Here is a 21954-nt window from a genome sequence, read left to right as displayed (position 1 = left end):
AAACGACAATTATATAGATCTAGCAATCAAACACCTAAACGAAAATATAGGTAAAGCAGCGCCACAAGCTTAACAACTCAGAAACTTAGCAACCATATATACAAAGAAAAATATTCGATTGTTATAAACAAATGATAATTAAAAAAATAAAAATTCATAAGGAGTAGCACATCACAAGAGCTCCGGGGGATAAACCAAAACTAAATCAAGCCATCAGATAAATCGAAGTAACTCTTAAAGAATTAATTTCTAATTTCTTCCTAATTCTTCCATAGAAAAATACTTTTATCTGCGATGAAAACAACAGACTACTCGCTCTGAAAATCCACAAGAAAAATAAAGCATACACTAATCGTAAATTTTGAGGGCAATTGGGACAAAAATTGATATAGAAAAACATCTGGAAACTGTTTTTAAACCACACTCTCTGGACTCTCAGACTAAAACCGAAAAATAAGAACGTGAATATCTCGAAACAAATTTTTAACTAAGCCCACAAATACGACGAAGGATTTAAAAAAAAAACACAAGTATGTGACCTAATTACAGAAAAATAATTAAGAGATTGCCAGAAAAAGCTACGAAATTTATTACGTTTATATTTAATACCATATTAAAAATAGCATACTCTAATCAATGAAAAGTTGCGGAAATTATAATGATTCTAACATCATTATAATTTCTTCGATATATGTACCTCAGACATATGATCCAAAATATGCCCTTCTTACTTTTTTGCATTGATAATATTCAATATATACAATTATCTTAAAATACAGTTATATTTAATACGTATACAAAAATGTATATAAACTCATCATGAAAGATATTTATAAATATGTTTCATTTTCCCTTCAGTTTGACGAATCAATGGTACAGTAATATTGCAGAGTTGTTAATTTTTATTTTAATGGTTTTTGTATATTTTTCTACTAAATAGAACCGTTGGGGAATGATTTCATTACGAGACAGAATTCGAGGTAGATATTTTTTTACCGGATTCAAAGAATACGTAACGAAGATTCAGTTTCCATTATTAAAACTTGAATGACAGTCAATGAAGCGGTGGCAATGACAGTCTCTGTTGATGGATTTATTGCCTTATGCCAGGGGTCACCAAACTACGGTTTGTGAAAGGTTTCTATACTCTTTATATATAATTTAATGAATTATTTTTCACAGGCAAAAAATATAAAAAATCTGTAAAAAATTGTAAAAATTCTCAAAAAACACAATAGTCTGATCCATATTGTCCGTTTGACACAAATTTTACGCTGCAATTTTTCCAGGAGTATGTTAAATATTCATGTACCTAGAATTGAAATGCATAAAAAAGTTAAATGTATTTTTTTGTAGTAGAAATCCATTTGGTTTCTACGTTAAAACGATCCAGTCGCATTTCCTTCTTAGCTCAATTTTATAGAAATAATGCAAAAGCCAAAGTGGTTAAAATATTTAGTAAAATGCTCCACTAAGATTGCAAAAGTTAGACATTCAATGATCATTTTTTTTAATATTTTCATTGCATTAAGATGCATAGTATTTCATTAAATTACATTCAATTTTATGGCCAAATTTAAGTGGCGTCCCTGTTTAGAATCCACATCAAAAGCAATAAAAGCGTGCCGACTTTCAATAAGTGAGAATTGTATGAAGCGTATCTAAGCCAAATTTTATGCAATAGGAGAGCGTAAAAAAATAATTATTCCTTCTCAGAAGTCAAAAATCTACGTCAAAAACAATAAAATTATGTCGGTGCCGTCGCAGTGGGAACGCTCGGTAACGCCACTGTTGTGACATATTATCTGAAATTATATTCTATGCGAAATATTTAATTAGGTATTAAAAATTGCTTAAAATATCTACTCATGATATTTATCTGATTTTTAATCGTGTTTTCTTTGTTATTCGGTGTTGCCATGTAGTGAACTTTCGGTCCACTTTATATTAGGTCTTTTTATAACACTATTACGAGTGAGAATCGACACATCTAAACCGAATTTTGGTCAATAGGTGAGCGCAAAAAACAATTATCCCTTCTCAGAAGTCAAAAATCCACGTCAAAAGAAATAAAATCGTGCCGTCGCCGTCGCAGTGGGAACGCTCGGTAACGATTTTATTGCTTTTGACGTGAATTTTTGTCTTCTGAGAAGTGATAATTGTTTTTGCGCTCTCCTTTTGACCAAAATTCGATTTAAAAATACTATGATCTGCCCTATTATATGTAAATAAATAAATAATTATATGTTATGTAAATGTTTATATTTCAATTTGAAATCATAATTTTACTAACACTTGCCAGATAAATTGTATTTAAATTCATTGTAAAAATGTATGTCTACCGGTGAAAATTTATACCGATATGATTTCACTGAAAATATGTATTTTAAAAAATAGTTTTGGAATAGATTTAGGGTAAGGTTCACAATCGAATATTCGAATATTTGTAAAATATTCGTTTTTTGTATATTGAATGAAATTTGAGAAAATCCTATAATAGAACAATTTGTACACTTGATAAACACAGGTAATCGTTTTTTTTTCTTTCAATATACTCGAGTGACCAGTACCGCTCTAAAATGTATGGTCTTGATGCGCCTTTATTTTGTTTCGAAATGCGAGACAATCATACGCTTCTTTACAACAAAATGCTTTTACGCCTTCGAAAAGCATTAGTATATAGAATGCTTATCGGCGTGTCTGCTATGACTGAAATTCGCAGAATTCGTTCGTTGAACGATCCGATTTTTATGTATAACAAATTCGTTCCAAACATTATTGTCTATTTTATATACAATAAATTCGATTGAATTATGCATTAAAAACTTTATTAAATTAATTTAATCACAGCTGGTCTTGATTCTTATCATAAGAAAAAGCTGATATCTTTGATCAAAACATATGCAGAATAATAAATAAAGCATTTTATAAGCCCTAGTTTTTTGCAGAGCATTGTGTTATGCATATTTAACATAATTAAAATAGGTTAACGATTATAATTAATGAAGAGCTAAAATAATTATTTTTTTAAATAAATGATATTTATAGGCAATTAATTGATTTTCTGCACTAATTGGATGGACTAATTTTCTGCACTAAAAATTCAAGATTTTCTTTTAGGTATAACCTGATAATTTCTGGTTTAGAATCAGACATTTTTATTTTGTTTAATATTCCTATTTTGCCTTAGATTCATAGTATTTAATTAAATGAAATATTTTTTCTGGCCAAATTCAAGGGGGCAAATGCTTTCACCTGCCCCTCCACAAACGACGTCTCTGATATCTGGATTTTAAGAATATATCTTAAAACGTCACTATAAAATATAACAAAACTAAAAATTTAACTGCGGTAAAACAAGTCTCTTATAGCCAAAGACCGAAGACCATTTACTGATATGATTATGTTAAACGAATTAGTTTAGCTATGGCCGAAGAAATATGTCTTTAATAAGTGAAAAAGTTTGCATCAGTAAGTTTGTTTGCATCAACTATTACAAGAATAATTGAACATATAGGGGAGAAAGTGAAGGAACAACTCAAAGAAAAGGTTCTCGACTTCACGCATTTATTCATTGAACTCGACAAGAGCAAAGATGCAAGTCACATAGATCACAGTGTAAATAAAACATTTGTAGTGAAAAGATACGTTTCAATGTACATCAGAGACTATTAATGACCTGAAATTAAATTGGAATTCTTTATCAGCGGTTACAACGGATGGAGAAAAGATATGATCGGGTTGAATATTAGATCATGGGTCAACTTCGTCAATATTTTGATGATAATGATTTAAAAACACCATGCAATTTTACTGTATAATTTATCAGCAAGCTTTGTATGGAATGTTTTCAGTCATAGTGCGTTGTAAAATCAACAGTAAATTTTATTCGCAAGACCGATCTTAATCATTGTTAATTCAAAGCTTTTCTTGAAGTGAATATAAATTTATTTAGTGTGTACGCAACATAAATATAGTATTTGTATAGTTTTCCCGTATCATGCATGTTTGTTTATCTGTTACAATTTTCTTCTTCTTTCACAGTGACAGGAAGTAGCGATAGGGAGAGCGCGGCCACATCCATAGGAGGAAACTTATCAGATTCAACGACAGATGGCACTCCGACAATAACCCTCGGAGGAGACGCTCTAGACATGGACTCGATATCGGTCGTTTCGTCCATTCAGCAATCTCATCTCTACCATCGTAAGTACAAACAAATCCCATAATCTATCTTCTCCCATTGCTATGTTTATAGGTATACATATTTACACAGAAACGTAATAAATAATATTATCATTACCGAGACATTTAAAAAATTCTGCTCTTATCTAAAATAATATCTGAAACATTGTTTATTTTAATGGTAATTTTTTTAATTGTATGATAAAATGTCACTGATTATAAAAATAGTTTTTATTATATTTACAAAAATAGCATTAGGCTTGCCTTCTCTACTTTCGCGATTACTTATTTTAGTATTGTATCTACTTTTGTAACACACTATATATAGAGTAGCGGTCAATGAAAGGTGTCCACCCCCAGAAAAGGGACAAAAGTAGCTATATATTTTTTCTAACGGCTAATGTTTCTCGAAATGATTTTTTTCCATAAGCAAGATTTTTTTCTTTTTATTATTCCGACAGTTTACGACCGGGTTTTGGGGTGTTTAAGTTGTTTTACCTGATTTTGTATTAAACACAATTGATAACATCGAATAAATCGGAAATTTTGATCTGGCTAAAGAAAAATTCAGTTCTTATTATATTAAAAGTTATGCATAAAAATTATGATATTATATTTTAAACTTATTTTCATAAATATTTTTTAATAGTAAAATATCATATCGAATGCACATTTAAATAAAAAGTATTAACACGATATATTATCATTATCTATTTAGGTTAAAAATTGTGAAGATTATAAATTTAATTATAAAAAAAGATATTATAATATTATTAAATATCTTCAAAAATCTCAATGTGTAGGATTAAATTAATATATAAATAATTATGTTTTAATTTAATCCTACACATTGATATTTTAGAAGATATTCAATAATAATATATTCTTTTATTTTTATTATTATATTATTATTTATTTATTATAATCTTCACAATTTTTAACTTTGTTAATCAATATTATTTATTTATTGTTTTTATAAAATATTATTTAAGTATCAGCTATTCCAGATATTTTGGATTTTATATGTATATACATAAATACGTTTTTTATATAACAATTTAACATATATTTTATTTTAAATTCATTTTCTCTGTTAATTTTTTATCGCTCCATCTTAAATTGTATTTAATTATATAAATTTTACTTTCTTTTGACAAAGAAATTAAATAAGTTTACTGACATTTCACGTTTTTTAATAAATAAATTATCAGCGATCAATTTTAGAATCGATGAACTTTTCATTTGACGAATTGTGGGTCGGTAAATTTTTCATTCGACAAATTTCCCGGCCGGTAAGCTTTTCGTCGGGGAATTGCAGTCGGTGAACTTTCCGGATACCGAATTCTATACCTCGTTGTGCCCCCTTGGTTGACCAGCTGTAGTAAAGGGTGTAGTTTCGTTTCTTTATTTGTCCTGCTTTTTCCCACCTGATTTCTTGCAGTGCTACTAGATCTATCTTGAAGTATAATATTTCTTTCGGTAGTATTTGCATCATTGTTTGCAAATTTAAGTTTAGTTGTTTATCGAGATTTCGTTTGCCTTTGTGAATTTTTGGTAACCAGTTAAAATTCTCTATATTGATTGGTTAGCCCCACGATGGTGATCCTCCTCCTTTATCCGGACTTGGAACCGACAAGAGTGCACACCATTTCCACATTAAAAGATAATTATTTTCAACAAATTTTGAGTATAGGAAGTGACAAACATAAACCCCAGTTTGATGGAATGTTTTTTACAAAAAAAAAATTACAGTAGACCCCCCAATAACACGTTCAGATGTCCGTTACTTTATTGTGAGTGAGTTAAAGGGAAGAGATCTCACCACACGCGCCTGATTGCAAAAAATGTGTGAGCATTTTCTATTCCCCCAACTGCACGCACCAAATTTACCGTGTTATTGGGGGTCTACTGTACATTATTTTTATTAGTAAAGCTTATTACTAGAGACGTATTTAGAGCAACTGGCCATAAATGCGTAAATTCATAATAAATTTGAAGAGATTATATATGAATAAATGCTAAGCCTATACATTTTAGAGAAATAACGTTTTTTTTTATTTTTTTGTAGCTCACTTATTTCCGATCTGACCCTTCACAAAAAATGTTTGCCGACCCCGCTTTAAACCGTTGTAATAATCTACTAAACAGTGATAAAAAATATTTTTTTCAAGATACTCTCACTGAAGAGACAGTACCATAAAAGTATCGTAAAAGATTATTAAAATTTATAATTTCGTCGAAATTTTGCATACCGCTTATGACTACTTAAAACGTCAGAAGCGAGAGCGATAACGACGCCCGCCTGTGCAATAAATACTCGAAAAGGCGGAGAAAAATCTTTTTACAGCGCATACGGTACACAATAAAGTGTGTTTTATACGTTTTTATTTTTACTTCAGTACACAACATTTTTTCTTTTCCTAATTTTCTCGGGTAATTTTCCGGATGAGATCCCGTTCGGGTTTAATTGCTCTTTGGCAACGGGGGACGCCATTTTCGCTATGTCGCTTACGCTTTTAAAATATGTCTTTTTTGGGGATATAAAAACCACTTCATGATATAAATTATTATACATATTTTAGAAACATTATTGATTTAATAAAATTATAATTAAATTTTAAACTTATGTACGTATCATACGTAAAAAAAAACAGTTTCTTACTTCTACTTTATTATATGATTATATCATTATCACTGAACGGTTGTTTTCATAATACGCTTGAACAACAAAGCGCCGATCTAATTTATGATTAAAACTAAAAACGGAAGAACCTAACATAGATAATTAAAACACTACCAACACTCTACTTTAAATATTTAATATCTTTTTGACCTTTTATTATTATATTTTTTACGTTCTTATTTTGAACTCGTTTTTTAGAGAAACGTGAATTTTCGTAGATTATAAATATTTTTAGTTTCACTATGAATTATTAATAATCCATCTTCATGTTCATGGACATCATAGACAGCATAGTACGATTTTGATTTTGCTCATTTCAAAATAATAACTAGTTTATTATTAAATTTTACTCAACATCTCATTTACCAGTTTAATAACTATAACTCGGTTACAACTGCAACGGTAAACCGAGCGAATAATTAAACTCGTTTCGCTCCCAGAATTAGTTATCATGCGCTGCCGTGTTTCGGGACAATTTACACAGCCGGACCGCTGGCACTGGGATGCTGGGAAGCGAGATTAAATAAAATTAAGAGGAAAAGATAGGAGAACAACAGCGGGCGCGCGCTGAATAAGATAAATAGCGGTAAATTGTCTGGTTTCGCGTTTGATAAAAAATGAACACAGCGACCGGGGAGATTAATCCGCATCCTTGGCCCGTTTATCCAGCACATAAATCTGGTACATTGGAGAGGCGGGGGACGGTCAACCTTTTTTCGCGGTATTAAAGTGAAGCAACAGTTGAAAACTCCCGGGATGAGTTGCGCGGTTTTATCGCGAGGTAAACTTAATAAAAGTGCACGTAACGTCGAGAGGATAAGATAATGATGTTTGCTTTGAATTAATCCGCACTTAGGGCCCGAGGTGCTGAGGATCCTAGTCGCCTTATCAAGTCTTTTAATAATATGTATGAGAGTGCATATGAATTGCTACTTTCATTTTAATCTGCATAAGTATAAGATAATCGTAAGATTGCGCTAGCATCTTTCTGCTAGATTTTTAAAAATGTCACCCTTAATATTTACCTAAAACTCAAAACTAGATTTCCACAAGAATAGTTAGATTACTTTTAGTAACATACAAATCTTAAAAGAAAGGCGCTTGTTTAATATACAAGAATAGATAATAACTAAATATTTCTATATATATCTCAAGAACCATTTCTAAATGAGTATCTGATTACTCAGAAATTTCAATTTATAAATCCAGATTCATGAATACTGCTAATTACAGTATTACAAAGAACCTAAATAACTGACTGATCGTCGAAGTAAATCGCGTTCCTCATAACAAAGCTGAGCATTTTAAAATACTTGTCCATGACGTTGTTTACGTGTAAAGCAGTGAACATCAGAGCTTCCACTTTTTATCCAAAACACACGCACGCTGTACTAACACCATCACACGTTAGGAATTGACAACCAGTTACTGTGATATTATTGTTATTTAATTTGTGCGAAATATTTATTTTTATATTTATATTATTTTTATATCGACGAGTCACTCAATATATCCAATGGTGCTGTATTGATAGAGTTTGCCAAATATATATATATATATGATGATAAATTAAGGAAATTTTAAATGTTTGGATTTTACCAAAAAGTGCATTCAGCTCAGAAATATTTCTAGTCATAAATTAATATTTTATAAAACACTGTTTAGATTGGAAGCGGGTTATTGCTCTTTGTGCAGACGGTGCCTCAACAATGACAGGAGTACATTATTTGAGGCTACTCAAAGATTCGAGCAGTTGCAAAAGTTGATTTATTAACTAATCACTGTGTAATCTATTGTCAAGTCCCGGCGTCGAAAGTAATGCTTCCCGAACTTCTAAAAATTTTAAATAATTCTATTAAAGTTGTAAATTGTATAAGAAAACCTACTAATAATAGGTTATTTTAGCATAAATGTAGTAGTATGGGCTCTAAACACAACGATTTTTTGTATTACAATGAAATTAGATGGCTCTCTAGGGGGAAAAATGTTATCGTGTGTTTTTGAAATGAAAGAAGAAATTCATTCTTTTCTCATAGATAAACGTATAGGATTGTCTAAATTATTTAACAACTGGGAATGATCCTTGAAGTTGGAATATATGCTTGACATATTTAACGAGGTAAATAAATTGAATATACAACTTCAAGGTCAATTACCTTATTATTTTAGTGTAGCAGAAAAGATTGGGGCATTTAAAAAAAGTTCTGGAAGAGAAAAATGTTTTCTTTATTTGCAACCACGATTAATTCTAATCTTATTCAGATAATTATAAAGCATTTACAAATGCTGTTTAATAATTGTAACAAATATTTTTCTTCTGTAAATGATATCCGCGTATAGGATATTTGTGGGTGGTAGATTCGATTATTCACTTTGATTGCTCTGATAAATATCTCAGGAAAATTCATTATCATCATCCATAAAAACCGTTATTGCAACGCAGTTAGAAACAAAAACAACACACAATCGTATTTTGGTGCGACGTATATGACTCTTCTTGTGACTCTGCTCTGGCACACGCGAATGTATGTGTATTAAAATTGGAAGCTTTGGTATTCACTGGTGTAGAGTGAATCTCTGCTTGCTCTCAAAACTGATTCAGAAATTTTAAGTGAAACGTTCTTAAGCCAAAACGTTTTCACTTTGACTGTAGGAATATTCTGATGTTGAATAAGGTCAGGGAAGTGCCAAAAAATCAAAAAAAAAACAAAAACAAAGTGTCGACAACAAATCAAATGCATACAAATAATTTTAAGATACATTTTATTTAAGTTTTAATAAATAAAATACTTTGTATCTATTTGTATTTTAATTAATTTAACTTTAACGACATTCTCAGGTCGGACTTACCAAGCTAAGTCAATGCACCCGCATATATTAAATACAATGTCATATTGTGAATAAAATCGCATCAATTTCGCTTTAAATTACTTTGCATATGACTTTTATTACAATGACAGTATTACAATGTGAAACTTTGTTTCATTCCTAATAATGAATTCAGAATGCGCATAGTATATTTCTGGACAAAGTCATACTATAGTCTTATTCTGACGATGCAACACGAGCTTGCATACATAGCACCGGATTTAGTGATAAAAGGTAACTTTATTATATCGCGTCGGTTCTACGAGCAAGTTATAAATTTCAGATAAGTTAGAACAGTTTGTTATTGTATTTTAGATGAGAGTGGAGAGCTGCGAGTTTGTCGCTCTATATAATACCGTTGTACAACCATATTTCTCTTACAATTTTTGTGTATGGCACTAATTACAGATATTCATTTTACAATCTGTATATTTAGACAATAAGCAATTCTTACAATAAATGTATATTCTTTCATTTTTTTCCGAAGAACTTGGCACCTGGGGAAGATGAAAAAAAATAACATGTAGGAAGTCTCCCACTCAAATAATTTACATAAAGTTATTGTATCTTTAATAAAGTTAAATTAAAGTCTTATCTCAATATTAATATATTGTTAATGTAAATTAAATGTATTTATTATTTTTAATATATTTATACGTTACGTTTAGTTATAACATTGTCTTTTAGCAGATTATTTGCCAGTATGTTGGACTGAGTTTTAATCTATTGACTTTTTTTTAATTGCTAATTTTACACTGACAGTTACAGTTACTAAATATATAATGTATAGACACACCATGAAGCAAAGGTCGTCAACTAAATGAATTATTAATATTATAATATTAGATATAGAGGTCGAAACCTAAATCAAAAATTTAAAGGAAAACATGACTAATAATTTAGCATGATTTTTTGTGCTCTATATAATATTTCTGTTTATATAACGAAAACATTTTTTCATTTAAAACACTATTTTAAATAGAGCATTGTTTTTAAGAATTCTATTTATTTTAAGACAGCAAATATTTTTTTAAGCAATATATTGACTATGATGAAATATATTTTAATAAAGCAAAGATTTAGGCCCTATATAATATTAATATTTATTATTTAAAAATAAAAAATGACATCTCAAAAGTGGCAATATATTTTGCATAATTTTTAGCATAGTCTTTATTTAACATTAAGACATTGTCAAGATATTTAAAATTCTTGTATAAAAAATACTTTTACTTTCAATGTATTATTGGCTACTATAGAACATGATTACAGCCATAGGCTTTATATAATAATTTTAAATATATATTTCGAAAGATTTTTATTTTAAAATGGCTACAAATTCAGCAAGTCTTAATTTTGATGTATCATTGATTAGAATAGAATATGATATATTTTAAATATTCTATTTATTGATAGCAAAGTTTAGTTACTCTTTAATTTAATTTTATTTTGTTTTATTATATTAAAGTAAAATTTTTTCAAAATATTAACTGTTTTAATTTATATAGACACTACTGATATATTTTTTAATATCATACGTTATATATAAATTTTAGTCTGAATAATAATTGTTTTACGTCAAAGTACATATATACATTAGCATTATTTTGCATAAAGAATAATTTAATTTTAATACTGTAAAACTAGACACCTAAAAATATTGAAATGGAATAATATAGACATTATGACATGATATTTTAATGAATATGTATGTATAAATATTATTTTTATGTTTCTCATTTTATTTTGTTAAAAAAGTTAAGATTATAATGTATGTAGACATTTTACATATAGAATAAATTTTTATGATGCTTTTATTTTCATTTTAACCTAATGTATACATACAAAAAGACGGCATTTAGTTCTTTTAAGTATCGTTCGGATGATTGGGGGAATGTATTAATATTTAATACATATCGGATGAGTATTCCTCTACTTACGCGATTTTCGACTTACGCGAATTTTTCTGGAACGAATTAACCGCGTAAGTCGAGAACTTACTGTATACAGATATTGAGAAAGCATTTGACAAAGTTTGTCATGGGTTATTATTAAAAAAATGGTCGAACCTCGGTTGCTCGGATAACTTAACTCGGTTATTCTCGAGTTATTTAAGCAATTGTAGACAGTTTGTAACCTATGGTGGCCGATTGTCGAAAGAATATTTTACCTCTTCGTGAGTTCCTCAATGATCCAATCTGGGTTCTCTGCTTTTTGTGTTATTTATTAATGACATAAATACAGCAATTACAAATTTAAGTTTTTTTCTGTACGCAGATGATTTAAAATTATATAAATGCATTCGATCTGTTGTGGACTCCTCTCTACAAAGTGATTTAGACTCTATGGAGATGGGCTTCCGTTAACCGTCTGCCCTTTAGTGTCGGAAAGTGCCATACTGTGTCATTTTCTCGATCCCATTTGCCATCAGCTTATTTCTACCATCTCGGTGGTAACATTTTGACTAGAGAAACTTCCACTAAAAATCTCGGAATCACTTTCGAGAGCAAATGGAGGTTCTCTCTACACATACACGACGTCTGTGATAAATTTTCCAAGATGCTCGGCTTTGTTATGAGGAACGCCTTTCACTTTGACGATCCGTCAGTTATTCGCATCCTCTATGACACCTTAGTTCGTAACATTCTTGAATCGGGATTCATAATTTGGAATCCGAGAATAGCCAAGTATTCCCTTTTAGTGGAAAAAATTCAAAATAGGTATTTAAGATACCTTTACAAAAGGACATTTGGTTATTATCCGTATATATATCCCAGCGCCTTTCTTTTAGGAGTGTTGGGATATGATTCGCTGAGTTCTCGCAGAAAGCTGTAAGTCGCTAAGCATTTTTTCAAATTACTAAAAGGTGCTGTCGACAATCTAGCTATTCTCGAGGAATTTCAGTTTTAGGTTCCGGAACATTTTCGAGAATCACGATCGCGACCTTTTTTGATGGTCGTTAGGGCAAGGACATCCGCACTTGCCGACTCGCCTATGGCTGTGGCCATCCGGCTCCTTAATATGCTGGCATTACATATTGACCTGTTTAATGTTAGCTACGAGGATCTGGTCCAGTTTGTATCATTTAATTTTGATATTTTATTATTTTTAAGTATTGTTCTATTTATGTATATATACGTTTTTTATGTTTTATAAATTTAAAATTTGTTTTCGACCATCGTGAAGCATTGGGGTAATATGTTAGGCTACGATGGTCTTAATTTAATCTGAAAAAATAAAAAATAAAATAAAAATATAAAATAACTAATAACATATTTTCTATATACGAGTTGTATATCATTTTTTAGCTAAATTGTAATAGCATACGGTCCGAATAAAAATATGAAACGAACAGAATTAAAATAAAAAATGATCATGTGAATTAAAAAAATATTTTTACATTTATAAATGAGCAATTAATTATTTATTTTAGAAATATCTCGCTCGCACTCAAACTGTTGCGCGAACATTTCACACTTGATGAATAATCCTTAATGAATTTAAAACGAATCTACTTGATTGTAGGACACGAAAATATTCAGTTTAACGAACGAAGCGGGAATAACGATAGAGCGCGCGGCTTGTTGTATTCATATCTGACAACGTTGCGAGCCCGACCAAATAAGTTAGCTCTAAAACATATTGATAATGATAATAAACTGCTTACGTGTGTATGATAGATTGACCAGTTGTACCAATCTATACAACACTAAATAAAATTGAAAAAAATAATTCTGAACAATAGTGCAATTTAAGTCTAATATTTATTTTGATCTTTTTGTATTAATTCTGATTCATATAATATAAATTCTGACCGCAACCGAATTAAAAATCTGACCCGATAAATTTAAGCTTTTTGTAAATATTACTTATTTAACCTTCATTGTTTTAAATTTAGCCTTGCTGGAATTATCAATGTTTACGTTTTTTGTTGTTGTTGTTATTTCCAGACATTAACTCAAATTGTGTTATGTTTGGCATTCGCCTTTCGCCGCTTGAATAAATTAAATAAAACCGCAAACGCGCGAATTTCACGCGTCCGTCCCGTAATTTGCGCTTTTGTTGTCCGCAAACATTCAACATAAAAATGTCGACAGCAACAACAAAAAACGCATTAGTATTATTCAATTTAATGAGTAAAAAAAGTAACAACGTCTCTTTGTGCGTCGGTAAAACGTTAAATAATAATAGCGCTTCGCAGCAGGACATTTGATTAAAACGAATATCATTTGCTTTGTATTATATGGCATTCATGATTTAACTATAATGTAGTATTCATGTGGATACTGAATATGGTACAATATATAAATTGTATGATAATATCAAGTAATTGAGAGCTATAGTACAAGAAATATTATGTTCATGAATAGCAAATAATTAAGATTAGTAATCAAAATAAACATTTTTGGCCATAATTGCTTAAACAGGTGATAATCTGTTATTGCGCATTGTCGTGCAGGAGAATTGGACCTTCCTTATTAAGCAGTGTTAATATTTAATGTCGTATTTTTTAAATCAATAACTTTTAGTTGTAATGGTTTCGCTTTGCTTAAAAATATTGTATTGTAAAGGGTGTTTTTTAGAGGTTAGTTTTTCATTATCTAACATATTTTTATAATTAATAAACATACATTTAGTACCTTATTTTTAACTATATTTTTATTATATTTAATTCATGATTTAAATTATCTATATATATTAAACATGTGCCATACATTAATATGTCATCCGCAAACATGGTCCTAATTTAGACCCTTGTATATAAATAAAAATTTGAGCGCCACTGCCAGCGCTCGAACCCGCAACTTCTGATTTACTAGTCTGAGACGTTACGGACTACGCTATTCCATATATGTTTGAAATCATTTTTAAACAATAATGGCATAAAATTACCGTTCCAATAAAACCAATACGATGACCATTTTAAATTTAAAATTTATTTTATTTTTAAGTTCAATACCTTTATAACACCGAGCGTAGACGATTATAATTTTAATTTATTGTAATTTTAATTTTAAGAGCCCTATTGTTGTCTAGCTATATATTACAATACAATCAGGGAATGAATATTAAATAAGTGCAGAACATACTTCATACTCGCGATTTTTTGTAATAATTAATTCGCGCATTTACATTTTTCAATTTATTTTATTTTAATGTCGAACTTATTTATAAATTCAACGAATCAAAAGAAGGACACTCGCAAACTCCTTCAATACGCTTGATCTACGCAAAAAAATATAAGTTCTCTAACAGTATTAATACTAAAGCATTTTATAAGTTGTATTAATAAAGAACGACAGTCTTAAATTAAAATAAATATTTAGTTATAGTATATGAAGTTATTAGTTTTTGTATACATAAAATATTTTGTAGACTGATATGCCCAAAATAATAGGATATCAAAATCCTTCTTTCGGGTCTGGATCATATCAATAAATAAATATAAATTTTCCTTTTAATATAGTGTGTCACGTGTGTGTGCACAAACCGGTGTGAAATATAGCCGAGGAAATTCGAAAGCAAAGCGGTGTTTTTCAATCGACAGGGGGTTTCCTAGGTATGGCCGACAGAGATAAATGATCGTTGATAACTTATGGCCAAAACTAAAATAGCGGACACAGCCACAGACTCAATGCAATGATGTATGATTTAGGGAGCAAACTACTATGTATGTCTTTCTGCTGAACAATTTTATACTTTCATATATATTTGCGTTTTTTTAATTTATAAATGAACTAATTGGGACCGACTTTTTTGGGATTTTTGCTTTTTTAAAAATAAAAGAAATATGTTGTGCATTTTGCGAGTATAATAATCGAGTTATCAATCTGACTTATTTTCTATCTTGAATACGTTTTTAAATAGCTTTTAATAATTTGGAACTGATTTTATTTTTTTTATACTAACCCTATCTACTAGCATAAGTCGATAACTAATACCTGAAAGACTTTAGTTCGAATTTCATATGAAGTCTAGTGTTTTCTAATTTATATCGTATCTGAAAGAGCAAAATTTACGACTTATCATAAAATTATTATTCCGATCGATCATCATTAAATTTTCTTTATCTCGCAGATAAATAAAATAAAATGTTGATAAGCTAGGCGTTGTGAGCTGTAATATTAGTTTATTGATTCACAGATTTTGATTATAGTTTGATGTGCTATTAGTTACTTAATGTACAATTATTAAATTATCAAATTTTATCACTTTAAAAATATATAAAGTATCATATTTACACTGATTTTCGAATTTATCCACTCAAAATTAAATCTATAAAATAAACCATTGTTACTGGAAGTTGCATCTACAATGCACTTTTTTAAGCCATTTTGATTTCAATTCAATTTCGAACCGAACATTCTAAAACATACCACGTCTTCTATTTTTTCTTCTCGTTCCTCGCATAAAGTAGCAAAAAAAGATAGGGCCGAAACGAGATAAGGCCCCACAAACCAGAGGGGCCTTTCCTATTACTATCCGAAAAACGAAATCTGCGATATTGAATATTTTTTGCGCCAGATTCGGACCCGACACTAACGGTCGCCGCGATGGCACGGCTCATAAAATTTAATGCACTCCCTTGGGAGGGGAAAAATAACAGTGGTACAAACAGAATGATATTTTGAAATCTCACCCTCACCCCTGGTCACTTATTTCAATCTCGCCAGATTTCCCACAACGAATTAGATTATTTTACGTTCTACTGTTTGTCGTCTATCGCCATGAAGATTCTGTGTAAACTTTTACTTAAGACTGACTTTAAATAACGAACCTTAATTGACACATTTGCATCTCAATTGATCAACGTAATATGCAAGTTTTGAAATAAAAATAATAACTCATAAAACGGCGGTTTTATCTAGTCAAAATGATAGCTGCCAAAAGTCACAGATTAGCTCATAATATAATAAGCATAATTACATATTAAATATGTAGGGAGTACTGCAATGATCTAATTTAGGTCCGTTCTTTAACAATATAAGCTTATGAAAGTGTTTTAGAATATTTGCATTGTTTTAAATAATGGCAACTGAAGCGTTGCCAAATGTCGTGTAGACACATTTTCAAAATCTACTTTCTTGTAAAAAAATATCCTATATGTAATGTGAGAGAGACATCTCTAGGGAGCTTATAGAAAATTCCTAACATCTGTATTGAAGTTCCTATTTTTAGTATACATGAAACGTTTATTAAATAAACAAACATACCTAAGAGTCGAATACATTGTTGTGTTTTATTTTTGTTAATAATTTCGCTTTCCAGATACTATTATTTTTTCAGTTAAAACAGGTTCTTAATTAGATGAAATTTTCGGTTTTTCAAATGTTGTAAATACACCAAAAATATAAGCAAACCTTAAAAAGTTTATTAAGTAATTAATAAATGTAAATCCAATGTGTTATACACGATTTTTTTTAGTGTATAACACTAAAAAAAAATCTATGCAAACTTTGCAAATTAAATCTTAAATAATAACAGATATTTTTCTTATCGCTTATCTTTGTCATCGGATTGAATATATGTTTGTTTTTAATTGAGTACTACTCTCTTTATTTCAAGTCGAAAGCAAGTTGATAGTTCTATGGTCAAGTCTTGACGGATTTTCTGAAGTACAGCAGTGTTCTGCTTTATCTTTTAAGAAATAGGTGGCAGACTAACGTTCCTAGAGTACTTGAGAAAGTCCAACATCATCCTTAAATAAATACTGATAATTCAGAGCGGAAGTACACTATTTACTTTCATCTATTACAATTTTTATAAAACCGTAATGCAGTTACAATATATTTAAAATCGATTTTTTGTCGTTGCTATTTTTTAAAACGTGCAATTCGGGGATATTGCACTTGCTCGGTGATGATATTTAGAAAAGATTAATTTTTGTTTTAGTAGCGTCAGTTGTTATAGTAATTAAAAACAAATAATTTTAGGACGTCGCTATTTTTAAAAATGTGCAATTTGTAGATATACCTGCTCGGTTTATATATATGGCAACGACCCTTTTTTGTCTTTGTATGGTTCCACGGTTTTTAAGTGTAATTTTTTTACAATAGTTATTCAATTGTATATGCATTTAGTATATTCAAGGCACACAATTACATTTAATTTATGACAACAAATTAAAATACAACAATAAACAATATATTTCTTTTTAAATTTAATATTAGATAAAATTGACAGCAATTCTGAATATTTTATAATTACAAAAAAATAATATATATAATATTGCATCTAAATTTTACAATGCATACTTTAGGCGCGTATGGTAAAATGCTTTCCCTTTCGCTCGCTCGCGTGTTATGTGACGAGAGTGAGCGAGAGTTTGAAAGAGCTTGCTTTACATGTCCTTATCTCTCACTTAGTCTCGTCACTTAACACGCAAGCGAGCGAAAGGTAAAAGTATTTAACCATACGCGCCTAATATCTATATACATATATTTTATTAATAGTTTCTACAGTTTCCTAAAATACTAAAAAAAAATTTAATTGCATTTTTACTATGATGCATATTGGTGATTTTGATTTTAATATGTACAAGTATTTTAAACATATTTAAAACACAAAAAAATAAAAAAATTATATAAGGCAACTAAAAATTTCCACTTTTACTTTTAATATAAAAAATATAAATAAAATAAATATATTAATACATATAATATTTTTATTTATTATTTATAGAATTGTGAGGTTAAAAGCTTTTTATATTATATATTTAGCGACGTATCAGAAAGCCTTCATCTAATTTTTGTAATAAATATCCTTGCTGTAGAATGTACACGTTCACATGTAAGCGATACATATTCGGTGTGCGTGAGCCATTTGTTTCCAATATCTGGAATTCTTTTCTTTACCTTAAATTCTAATCATTATATATAGCTCATAAGGATTTTTATCAACGACCAAAGAGTGTATTTATTTAATGGGAAAGAGCATAAATCATATTTTCACCTATTGAAATTATTTTTTTAAAGAGCATCGATATGAAAATAATAGTTTTATTAATAAATATCGACATTAAAACTTTGAGTGAGAACTTTCATAATATTTGTTAGAATAGCAATATATTTTTTAAACATAAAATGCAAACTACGCATTTGAGTAAAAGCATGGTTCATATAACTGTTAGCTTCATAAGATTCTCATGTCATCTGGACGAAGTACCGTTACACGAAAGAGCGTGCTTTATCTCTTTCTTCGTTGCATGCGACACCACTCCCACTTTTATTTCTAGGGGATCGGCGTCAGTTCTGGATTGTTAAATGAATAAATTTGATTAGCCTACAATACCACTAACTTCATTTTATAATTTTACTACTTATGTATCTGATTTTTTTAATTTTGTGCAGAATTTTAACGATATTTTAAATAAATATAGTTATTATAGTCATTATTAAATGTATTCCTACTATTTTTGTTTCCAAAAGCAATAAATTATTTATATTTATTATAAGAATAGAGCATTATTATATAATAAAAATCAAATGGTAAATATTTCTTTAGAAGCGCAGGGTAACACCCCCACGGTGTATGGCTGAGAGGCAAATAGTAGTGGATTCTAATTAGAATGTAACGGTAAACCGTCGAGCTCGATAGGGAATCTTATGATGCTAACTGTTATGCCATTATGTGTCAAAATTCTTCTCAATAGCAAAAATACTTTGACAAAATCAGCAGCGAGTCATGTGCCGAATCTATAGCCGAAATAAAAAATTAGAATCGTGTATTTTTAATTGTAAAGAGCAATGTTTTAAAAATAAGACTGACTTGTCTTTACCCAGTATTTATTTTTACCGGCTTTCAGAATAATTACGGTAACTTTCTATATCGCGGAATAGTAGCAGTTACAATTAGAATCAATATTAGCACTCGTCACAAAAAATATATTTTACCAAAAATCCTTAGTAGGTATTTTTCCGTTCAGTAACATCAGATTGGTTACGCTGAAACTGCAGACCCTCAGTCATACTGACCGCAATAAATTGAATTATATAACCCTAGGCAAGTGCCCCCTGATTATGGATATACGTGTATTATATTAGAAACGCAACCCTTAACTACTTGCCACCCTGACAAATGAGCAACCCGAATAAAATAAATTTAGGAACAATAATTCGGTGGGTATCTACCGTGGGGATGTAAAATTAATTGATTTAATGAAGGGTGAGTAATAAAAGGGATTACTGTATTAGTTAAGGTTCAGCATACATTACTCGCATCAAAGACGAAAGTGTATTATGGAATTTATTATTCATAACTAGCTTACGTACCGAACTAAATCAGATAAATATTATCCTCAAACAGCTTATAGATGATGTATTTTTATTATTTGTTTTCATCTGAGAGTACAAATAGATATTTTTAACGCTTTGCTTGTGACAATAAAATTTACTCTAAAATAAATATTAATATTTGAAGTGAATTTCTGTTATTTTAAGCTACGATACTTTAAATTTATTTAATGACATGGAAAAGGCAAAACAAATTGGGAATTTAAGCCGCTTAAAACGAAAACGCAAATTGCTAAGAATCAGTGAGATTCTGGGAATAAACATATGAACACTTTCACATCTTTGAATTTGCCAATCTGTATCTAACTACGTTTCAATTGACAGTTTTGGTAAATATTAATTTCTTAGAAGCCTAATAGCTTAGTCGATGGTAATTAAATGACATTTAGGGAGTTTTAGAAATAACTGGTAGCCCACTTTTTGTTCATTATAGCAATTTAATAAAAAATGTTTAGACTAGAATATGAATCAGGAATATCAAAAATAAAAAAATATATCATCTACTTTTATGATTAAAAAAATATTGCTTCTGCTTATAACTATTTATTTATAATAGTTACGTTTCGAAGTTACAGAATAGTTGTCTCTATAAAAATTCAGTATTTTTACTAGTTGTTTATATTAGCTGAATAGTCTCTCGAAAACTCTTGATATATACATTTTCAATGTGTGCTAATTTGAAATAGTTAAAATAAAAAAATAGGGGTTAATAGAAAGCTACAGAAACAAATGTTTGGCTTAACAATACACGAGTAAATTCTGAATTTTGGACTTGATTTTAAAAATTACAAGACTACAACTCATTAGTATTTAGCACTGATACTTTACTGTATATATATTAATATATAATATATGTTGTACAATTAATTTTCATCAAACAGTAAACCCAAAATTTAGATGCCTATAGAAAAAAGCCGTGGCAGTACATGTTGAGTATAATGCCCACAAAGCGACTATAAATATGGATAGTTAACCGTATCCATCGGTATCAGCTACGAGGTGTTGAAAATCTAATTAAAATGTAGTAATTACATTATGTATATGAAAGGGTTAATTGAAAAATAACGACGCCGAGAGGTCACGTTACGTTTGACCTCATTCGCGAACGCTTACATAATTAACCACCGGACGAATCGCATATTCGCCTTGTGACGTCATGAAATATTAATTTAGCGGTGCAACAGGGTGACCATAAATACAATGCGGTTTCGCTATCCAGGATGGCTTACCGCAGATTACTACTAATTAATTGGGAAATTTGGTACTGAGGCGATTTTTATAAATGCAATTTAATATAAAAATAGCTATAACTTAAATAACATATCACTATTTTTTATGCTAACATTTTAAAAAAAAACGTGCATTGTATTTAATATATTTTGACGGATGGGTGGTGACTGGTGGCAATTATACATACATAGATTAAACCGCTGCAGTAATATTTATTAAAGTATAGTTTAGTTACATAAGAGAGATCGACGGACAAGGCGCCGCTGGCCGTAGTCTTCCTGTCAGGATCCGCCAAAATAAATAAATAGGCCCCTACAATAGTAAATTATGTATGTAAATGCGTTTTATAAATTTTTCGTCCTTGCTACGTTTATTATTTTATTGACATTTCATTACTTAGATTTCGCAAATATTTTAAAATTACTTATGAGATGAGTACTTTTTATACTCTCGTAGTAGTACACCACTAACTATAACCTTCATTATCTTGATTGTATTTTTGTATTTCATTACAGACACGCGTCATTTTTTTATAAAAATTAATGGTGGCTATTTTTTTAGAGGGCGTAGCCCTAAGGGTGGTTGAATCGTAGTAGACTTTTTATTAGTTATATTTATATGTGATGGCGTAACGTTTCTTCCAACTACGGTGAAGGTGGCGTAGGTGGTGATGCCCGTAGATGATCCTCCGGACTC

At 29.8% G+C, this 21954-nt stretch overlaps 1 protein-coding gene across 3 annotated transcripts in view; it reads left to right on the top strand.

Moving 5' to 3' along the window:
• Liprin-gamma (liprin protein kazrin) overlaps positions 1-21954 on the top strand; it is a 139817-nt gene that overhangs the window by 66274 nt on the left and 51589 nt on the right. For all 3 annotated transcript variants that reach the window (XM_088192668.1, XM_088192667.1, XM_088192669.1), the window contains one exon: positions 4045-4206. In XM_088192668.1, the coding sequence (XP_088048794.1) occupies positions 4045-4206 (162 nt within the window). The remainder of the gene's footprint in view (positions 1-4044; positions 4207-21954) is intronic.

This window comes from Plectrocnemia conspersa, unplaced genomic scaffold (assembly GCF_051122295.1).
Source record: "Plectrocnemia conspersa isolate PC_06_02 unplaced genomic scaffold, ASM5112229v1 ptg000009l, whole genome shotgun sequence".
Classification (NCBI taxonomy): Eukaryota; Metazoa; Arthropoda; class Insecta; order Trichoptera; family Polycentropodidae; genus Plectrocnemia; species Plectrocnemia conspersa.
The sequence above is the reverse complement of the archived record's forward strand: the minus strand, read 5'-3'. Positions and strand labels throughout refer to the sequence as shown.